The sequence below is a fragment of the Asterias rubens genome, chromosome 8 (genome assembly GCF_902459465.1).
Source record: "Asterias rubens chromosome 8, eAstRub1.3, whole genome shotgun sequence".
Taxonomy (NCBI): Eukaryota; Metazoa; Echinodermata; class Asteroidea; order Forcipulatida; family Asteriidae; genus Asterias; species Asterias rubens.
The window spans coordinates 17,052,421-17,062,016 of NC_047069.1; the positions used below are offsets into that span (position 1 = coordinate 17,052,421).

The 9,596-nt window shown below is 41.4% G+C and overlaps 1 protein-coding gene across 1 annotated transcript; it reads right to left on the reverse strand.

Annotated features, from left to right (window-relative positions):
• Window positions 1–7,174: 7,174 nt before the first annotated feature.
• Window positions 7,175–8,092, reverse strand: LOC117294020 (piggyBac transposable element-derived protein 4-like). The gene has a single exon (XM_033776534.1). The coding sequence runs from the start codon at window positions 8,090–8,092 to the stop codon at window positions 7,175–7,177; it is 918 nt and encodes a 305-aa protein (XP_033632425.1).
• Between the last annotated feature and the right edge of the window lie 1,504 nt (window positions 8,093–9,596).

Here is a 9,596-nt window from a genome sequence, read left to right on the forward strand (position 1 = left end):
ATGAAATAAAAACTATGTACAAACATTCAGTTCCAAACAAAGATAAATCACATGATGATTTGTACGAAATCAAGAAGAGTTACCACGTCAAGCTAGACGAATACATGTATATGTATTCCAGTTTTGTTTACAAGTTACAGGTAATTACATTAATTCAGGATTTCATTTAAATTACGAAAACAAGCTCCTTATCGATTAAACATTTTATTCAATCGATTAAACAGCATTTTATTCATTGACGTCAAACATTATTAGAACATTACCGTCTCTCCACATTTTGAATTATCATGGCTGGTTACTGAAAATTTGAAAGAAATACTTCACGTATTACATTAGATTAAAGGAATTTCGATTTACTGGTGAGGCTGGCCACTTTCATATGAACGTGCCACAGAATAAAGGTTATGCTGCTTGGCAATTAATGCCTGCCTCTGAGGATAATTCTGAACAGATGAGTACATTCTCTCGAGCCTATTCACATATGGGTGAATGCTCTCTGATGCTTGCTCTGTGTACTAGCCTACTGAACACAGTCGTCTAGCTTGACGTGGTACTTCAACAGTTAGAAGATGGAACTTTCGTTTGAGGCTTTCGTTTGGAAAGTTCACGGGAAACCAACTTCCGAAGCTACAACAGCGAAGTACCAGTAACTCTACCTCGTGCTTACACAGGGGGCGATTTGCTGTATACAAGTTATAACATAATCTAAATTTATTAAGCAGACATGTAATTTTAACCCTCAACGTACATGAGCTGAAAGATACCCCAAGAATAGTTAGTGGTTTGAAAATGTGACCAAATTTTGGGATGTTCTTAAGCTTAAAGACCTTGTTGATGTCTGATCCCACAAATGCCCCGCTGTGGTATGCAGCTCTTTTTAACCTCAATTCATCGATGACTGCATCAAACCGCTCTTTAAATGGTCCCTTGACCTTACATGTTGCTTCTTGTATTTCAAGTTGCAGTTTATCAACAGCGGCAACTTCCTTCTCGGTACTTTTGATTCTTACTTCTACTTCCTTTACATCCCTCTTAAGTTCAGCAACTTGTTTTCGTGAGTCCCTTGCCACAGCCGTGTTGCAAACTAACCTACCATTAACTCGCTCAAAGTGATCTAGGTTGCCCTGTATGACTGCTTCTATTGTCTGCACTCTCTCCTGCTTCTCTTCCCCTAGAACTCGTTTTTGCTCTTCCAACCTAGTTTTGTCCTCTAACAGAGCCTCTTTCCTTGAATAAAGATCTCTCACTTCGTCACAAAAGACAACCCCAGAATCCCTGACCTCTGCATCCAGTTCACCTACCTGTTTTTCCAATATATCTATTATTTGTTTTCCCAAACCTAAGCTAATGTGTTCACCTACCTGTTTTTCCAATATATCTATTATTTGTTTTCCCAAACCTAAGCTAATGTGTAGTGGTGTTGTGCTCACACAATCCAAAATATTACCCTCCCCGCAAATTATTGGGTTATATATACAATTTAAATATTGTGATGCGTCCTTGGTTATTCTTCCAGCGTCAATGAAAGCCTCGCTTTGTTGGCGACACTCGTTTAGTGTTCTGAAGGGGGCTTGAATACCGTCATTCCCTTCAGGCTGTCTGTACTTAGGAAGTATATCAAGGGCGTGAGGAGTTCCCTTTTCAAGGTCCTGGAGAGTCGTTTTGCAATGGAGGCAATAATGTTTTCCATTTGGGCCTGTTAATCCTAACAGCTTTGCCAGCCACTCCCAATCCCCACCATAGGTCAACTGGCACAAACGAAAAAAATTTGTTCCTTCATTGCAAACAGACATGTCCCCATCTGGTTTTGCATCTAGTGCATGTGGTGACCCATCACCACTAGTCTGCATCAGTGATGAGCCATGGTGGTGAGCCAAGCAGTCGCTGCACTCTTTGCTGACGGTAGTGTTGCTGTCATCGAAGGGTTGCAGAGGGTTCCATGAAATTTCTGCACAGATAAATGTGAAAAATCACAAAAGATGATTTATTTAATTGAAAACTGAATAAGAAACTGAAAGGGTTGAAAACTTGAACTTGTTTTAAAGACACTGGACACTATTGGTACATGTAATTGTCAAAAGACCAGACTTCTCACTTGGTGTATCTAGCTTAGGCATAGAATAACAAACCTGTGAAAATTTGAGCTCACTCAATTGGTCGTTGAGGTTGCGAGATATTAAATGATGAAAGAAAAAACACCCTTGTCACACGAAGTTGTGTGCGTTTAGTTAGATGGTTGATTTTGAGACCTCAAATTCTAAATCTGAGGCCTCAAAATCAAATTCATGGAAAATTACTTCTTTCTCCAAAGCTATGTCACTTCAGAGGGAGCCGTTTCTCACAATGTACCATCAACCTCTCCCAATTACTCATCACAAAGTAAGGTTTTATGCTAATTATTATTTTGAGTAATTACCAATAGTGTCCACTGCCTTTAACAAAATAATGCTGATAAATCTTTGACAGCAAAGTATAGAATGAAGCATACCTGGCTCCTTCGGCGGATTATCATCATGACACTTCGGTGGAGACAATGGGTCTGGCGCTATGAGCGAGAAGTCCTCGATGTGGTCTGCAACTTCTTTCAGATCGTCAAACACTGGCTGGCATGAAGTCTCTATACTGAACCTACAGGGGAAAAACAAAATTAGAGTATGTTACATACACTTGAACAGTCATGACAAGATTTTAAAAAAAAATTCTGGTCGGACCGTACGCTCCCTCATGCTTTCAATAAACTTAGCGCATTGTTGGAATACAGCGAATTGTGCAACAATAAACTTTTCTACTTTGAATTTTCAAGAACATTTTGACAACAATTAGTTTATAGAATGGAGCTAATTGTCTTTTTTTTTATGGAAGACGCCCATCACATACACAAGGCACAAAGGCCATCTAAATTACTAATTAGGTAAACGGTAAACTGGTGTGCTCCTTTAAACGAACATACCTGTCATCTGGGCATCCCTCAAAAAAGGCAAGGAGCTTTGAAGATTTTACCGAGTGCTGCTTGGTGCTGTTTAGGATCTGCAACAGCAACTTGGTGGAAGACCCTCCCTTATCACCGGTTATGCAAGGCCAATGTACCTGGGAAAAGTAAATAATATTTCATGAGTTGAGGTCCGGTAATGAACAATTTAAAGAAAATTCAATTAACGCCATATGTGGCATAGGTTTTATTTGAGTTTTTCCTTATTTAATAGCTGACTAGCCATCTTCATCTCTGCAAATAAATCCACTACAGGCCTAGTTGTTACGAACCACTGAATACATTTGAATTATGAATTTGTTAAAAACACGATTCGCTGCCTTGTAAAACATAATTTTTTTTAATAAAAAGCCAAAGTTAAAGTGCATTTCAAAATTGTTGTCGTGAGTTGTCGGTATTTAGTGCGACCCAAAATTTCAAATTGAATCCATGCACTTGCTCAATCAATGAATTTTTTTTAAAATAATGACTACTAAAGTACTAGGCCTAGTAATAATACTTATAACGTTAGCCTACCTTGGGCGATATTTGACGGTTGGTGAAGTTCCCCTGCCTCTCTGGTTTCGGTCCCCATTCGTCGGACAACATCTGCAACATCCGTCACCCTGATGAAGTTGCAGGTGGCTTTATAATGTTTATTGAAGAACCACCCACATTCATACTCAAATTTGATGTCCCGAAGCTCGTGACGAAGTTGTGCCTCGGAGCCCAGAACATCGAAACCCTCAGAACGAAACACCCTCTTCAACAGGCGAAACATGTTGAATGGTACAACAGATTTTATGTGTTGTACGGCACCTCTCGAAAAACTTCCCAAATACCTTGAAGCCGGCAGATTTCATCATGTCCATGTACTGGGCTTTGTTGCGTTTCAGATGAAACAAACGCTGACTGCTGACATCGCTTGTCGTGGTGAGTGGGGAAGGAGTTCTCGACGAAGATGGGGTAGATGGTAACGAATCACTTGGAGAGCTAGTCAGCTTCTCAACAAATTCAAGGAGCTGACTTCTTTGTCTCTTCGTTCTTAGCGTACATGTTGTACTCCCCGTCTCTGCACTTGGGATTGGCAGCAATCTCTTCGGACGACCTCGGGGATTGACGGCAGTAACGAGGCCACTTTGGGATGCTTGCTGCTTCTTGTTGAGAATTTTGGTAAAGAGGTGCTCCTGGTCATTGTTGAGAGGCATATCGTCAGAAACGGTCAAAAGACGCTGAAGTTTTAGTTCCGATATGGACGGAGGTCGGCTTACTTCTGCTGCTGGTTCTTCTTCTGCTGGTGGTGCTGGTCTGACATCGTGATCGCCGTCACCACCACCCCCAACGTCCCCAGCGTCCATCGGGTCCCCACGATCATCAGCTTCCCCGCCGCTAACGCTAGCGCTACTCTGCCGTTTCCCCCCGATTTTCCGGTGCCCTACAAAGCCAACTTTACCCTTCGACGCTACGCGGTGGTGGAAGGTTTTCCCACATTTTCTGTATGTGACCACGTTGCCCACGCACGTTGCACACAACCGTCTATCTTCAGTATCTTCGCGATCATATTTCATTGAAAAACACGGTAAAATATCCTCTAAATACGTCGCTATTTTGTGAAATCTTGAGCTCTTTTTCGTCAAACAAACAAAGCATGAACGAGACGCCAAGATTGTTGTAGCGTTCCTAACTACCACGCATGCGCTATCGTGCGTTTTCGTCCCACTGGCAATATATAACCATGAGAGGGCGCCAAATTAGATTTCCCCCATTGTAACACCGTGTGAGATGCAGACTTGTAAAATCGCCATACAGATGCCTTTGTCTCGGAGCTTGGCAGGATCTTAACATCATCCCTCTTGAAGCCAGGGATGCATCCAGGAAGAATGATGCTGTGCTGCTCGGCAAAATTCAGGATAAACCTTGATACCCTTTGGATGTCCGTCATGTTGAGTGCTGTTTTGCGACGACCTCCTGGGGAACATGAAACAAACAATAACTAAAGTTAGATATGATCTCTGCGTAACATCTAAAACAATACATTCTTCAGCAACGATGAAGTAAGACGGAAAATAGTGGTGGGCTGGTTAACAGGTTGATAGACCGAAACTGCACTAAAACTGTTCATAGATTTTTCTAACCAAAAACAACATTTAAACAAAATAATAATACAATTTTTTCAACAAATTTGCCGCACGTTAATTTCTGTTCGCATTGGTCATTACACAATTGTTGCTGGAATTGATGCTCAGCATCAACCATGTCAACATCAGAGTCATCTTAACGTTTATGAGGTTACAAAAAGCAATTGTAAATACATCTTAACAGAATTTTCTTGATGCCTTATCTCAGGCTACAAAAACAAATGTAAATGCCAAACCAAATGTTAACGGCAAAACAAATTTGTAAAAGGGTTGCGCAAATCTCATTCCCCATTTGAAAGCCCCAAAATATGATGATTGCATGACTCTCTGAAATGACCGTGCATCTTGATATAGTAGTCTAACCTCTTTAATATGAGGTCATATAGACTTTGTAGTTAACCTTGTTGCAGCCTTTTGTATTCTTAATTTATGAACATGGGGAAAAAACTGAATTGGGACCCACAATTTTCCTTGCTACAAGTAGAATTTTGTATTCACAGTATTCTAATTATCGAAGTCTGACGGTAATAATCAGTCCCTGGTCTAAAGCTTGTATTGTTAAGTTGTTGCCAAACCATTTGTGTGTGCACACACAAACGAAAACAAAATCATGTAAATGGAGGAAACCCAACTTACCTTCCTGACCGAGTTCTATCGATGGGGATTGAGGTGACAAGGGCTCAGTGGGATGTTCATTCCATGCCTCTTGCCCGTCAGCATCATCTTCAGAACCGGCATCCATATGGTGATGCGACTTGCAATTGTTCATTGGACGTTTTCCTGGAGAGAAAAAAGTTAATATCTCCTTTAGATAGAAACAAAATCAGTCACACTCACATGTCTTGAAAAAGTAAACCAGCCAACTGTCAACCCCCCCCCCCCCCTAAAGAAGAGGACAACGACTCAGTCATTTATTCTAAAAAAAAAAGGGGGCCTAACCATTCATATTATTATAATAAAATAAACAAATGAAATGATTTTGGGACTGACAATCACAATGTACACAAATTAGGCAATTTTGGTTAGTACCTTAAATCATAGAGAAAAGTGAAACATGCTGGCATGGTGGTACTAAAGTAAATGGATAACAAAGCAATTACAAATATTGCATTTGCAAGGATGTAAAGGAATTTCCATGTCAACGCTGTTAAAATTCAACACGGTCTCGACGCTAGAACTTACCAATGATCTGGTTGATCTCCTCGTAGTAGGGCGAAGTTAACCGGCCTCGCCCAGAGGTGTTGTTCACCTTTTTTGCTTCTCTATACTTCCTACGTAGGTAGTCCATTCTGTCCTTTAGGGACTCCCATGTTGTGTAGGGAGAGTCCGGGAACTTGGCTGAAAACTGGGCCAGAATGGATGCCCACACACGCGAATTGTTAATCATTCCCTCGAAGCCGGCTTGATGTTCGTCTGACCCCCAGATCGCAATTAACCCTACAGTTTCTGCATGACCCCAATTCTTTTTTCTTTTCCCCTCACTAGACCCACCAGCTGTCTTAGATTTTCTTTTTCTCGGAGCTTTTGTTGACGGCGGAGCATTTGGGGTAGACAAAGAACTTGAACTAGCCATTTCCAGGTTTTGTTGTTGTAGGAGGAATGCCTATAAAAATTATGTAGCGTCGTCGCGTTCGTCAATAAAATAGCGCGCGAAAACTACGTCACAGACACGTCGTATCCTGCTTAGGTCAAAGGTGACTGTGCACAGCGCCCCCGATGTGTGACGATCTGCCAGTTTTGGAGAGCGAGTTAGCTGTTCCGTCGTGGAATTTAAGTCCAGGTGGGAACGCACGGTAGAACTACACCTAATCCAGTCACGGTAACTTTCCGCGTGGCCGCGGAAGAAAAAGTCCAATGGGAACACGGCTTAAGTGAACTAAAACATTCAACTAACATTGCACTTTGTTACTCAAAAAAGACATGTAACTGTACTATTATCGGAAATGTAACGTATCCAACAAGTAAGTCAATTTCAAAAACAATGCCGGGCTTGTGTAATAGTTATCACAATATATGGTGTGACCTTTGTTCTCAAAACCTTTGATAAGGTCCAGAATGACATGCCCACTCACGTATAGGTCCGTTGGATGGTCTTGAGATGGGTCAGGTTGAAGAAGACTGGGAGCGACGGGGTAGTCCCGGTGACCGGTGTATAAAGTTGCCATACACATGTGTATCCCGTTTTCGATTCATTCAGTGAAAACGCTTTCATGCCCCATTTTACCGGTTTCTTTGGCATGTACTGTACAAAACTCAGTCGTCCCTTGAAACTGAGCATACTTTCATCCGGCGAAAGCTGTTGTCCAGGATTGTAGGCTGAATAAAATGTTGGTAGAGTGATATCGAGGAACAGCTGAAGTTTGACAAGTTTGTTACGAGGAGCCTGGGGTCGACGAGGGGCAAGATTATCAGCAAGATGTAAGAACCGCAAGATGGCCTGAAACCGATTACGGGGCATAATTGACGGGAAAAATCGGTTTATCAACATCTCGGATGTGGCCCAGTACATATGGTATTGTGGCATTCTCTTTATTCCCATGGCAAGAAGGATTGCAACAAATGCCTTCATCTCATTTATGTTTGTGGGATTGTTCGCCCAATGATATGTACCTGGTTTAGCCTCCATGAACTGGTTTGCATACCTGTTCGTTTCAGTTGCAAGGAGATCCCAAACAGCAGCAGTGAAATATAAGTAGAAAATCTCCACTGGAGAAAAGCCACTGTAGTCTGCATTTGGTCCTTTGGATCCAGTAAATGGCATTGGTGGGGGCCTGAAGTTGTTTGTTTCAGACCACCCCTCACGGAAATTTGGTGGCTTTTGGCCTCTTGGGCGACCACCACCTCTGCCATTTCGACCAGCTAGCGTGGGTTGAGGCCTGCCGAGCCCACGCCCAATCCCACGGCGTTGAACGGGTGGTGCCGCGCTCGGTCCAGCTATCGGTATATCGTTACCTGAAAAGTCTGTGTAAGCCAACACCATTGGCATTTGGTACATCCCTTGTACTCTAAGGGCCAAATACAATGCCTGCAGTCTGTCTATGTACATTGTATGTGAGTGGTGTGCTATGTACAGTAGGCTAGATGTAGCCAACTGAGTGTGCCATAACTATTTGATGGACACCAAACCCCACTTTAGTGTAGGCACCTGTACCTGTCATTGAGAATATAGTGGGAATTCTAATTTGGCTCATACCCAACTCATACATGTAGACAGATACATGTACATGTGCAAGACACACATTTTTCTTCAAACGTATCTGTAATTACAGAATGCTTGTAACTTGGCTTCATAGATTTAACCGATCCAGCAAGCAATCCAAATCAGAGATAAAATTTAAAGTTCAAAATAAAATTGTTGACAATGCAAAAGGGACACATCCCTGGTAATCTATTTTGGCTAGATGCAGTCAATTGAGTTTACCAGAAGTGAGATACCGAATTCCAATTAAGACCCATTATACCTGTACCAATAATGATGTACTGTAGTGGTAGTTCTAATTCAGCTAGATGTAGCTGATTGAGACTGCCATGCTTATTTCAGCCACTCTTGTCATAAGGATGTGTAGTTTAAAGATGTAGCCAGTTGAGTTTACCAGAAGTGAGATACCAAATTCAACTAAAGACCCACTGCACCAATAATGCTGTATTGTAGTGGTAGTTCAAAGTTCAGCTAGATGAAGCTGATTGAGACTGCCATGCTTATTTCAGCCACTCTAGTCATAAGGATGTGTAGTTTATAGACACAACATCATCCTGAAATAGCAGGCCATCAACTCAGACATGCCCAGATTGTGGGCACCACCATGTTCCCTTCTGCGATGTGGTATACTAGTTTGGCCAGGTGTGGCTGAATGAGAATGCCAGAATACATAAAGAAATTGCTTGCTGGATGCTAGACTAGTGAAGTATCTATAAATGACATACTAGTTTGGCTAAATGTAGCTGCATGAGCGTGTCATTAAAGATAAGGACATCAATGTCCATTAATTTGCATCATTTAAGATTTAAGAAGGTACAGGTGCAAAACCAATTATCACTCAAAAATTGAAATCATTTTTGGGACCAGATGAAATTGGGTTTGAATTCCTTGTTCATAAAACATTGGCTTGCAAGACACTTGATTTGAATAACTTTTTCATTAGGTTTCACACAAACTCAAATTACAAGTGCAAACTCTTAGAACTTTGCGTGCCTTTCAACCTGATTTTATCTAAACATGATCTGAAATATTTCAAAAAGTCCAATTAGAGCCAAATAAAGATTTCAAGAGGGCTTAGACGCTCCCATTCATCATACAATTGAAGAAGACTTAGTTGAAGGAATAAGTGTCGTTGAATCTTGCTTAGGCACATTAATCAGTAAAATGTCTGTTGTCTTACAGCAAATGTCAAGCTTAACACCCACTTATACTTCCATTTGCCAAATTTTGACTTGTCTATCTCAATGGTCATACCTGATCCCTCAATAATGCACTTTTCCTTGATGGCACC

Excerpts from the sequence above, each read along its gene's own strand:
- LOC117294020 (XM_033776534.1), bottom strand. The coding sequence starts at position 8,092 with ATGCCAATGGTGTTGGCTTACACAGACTTTTCAGGTAACGATATACCG.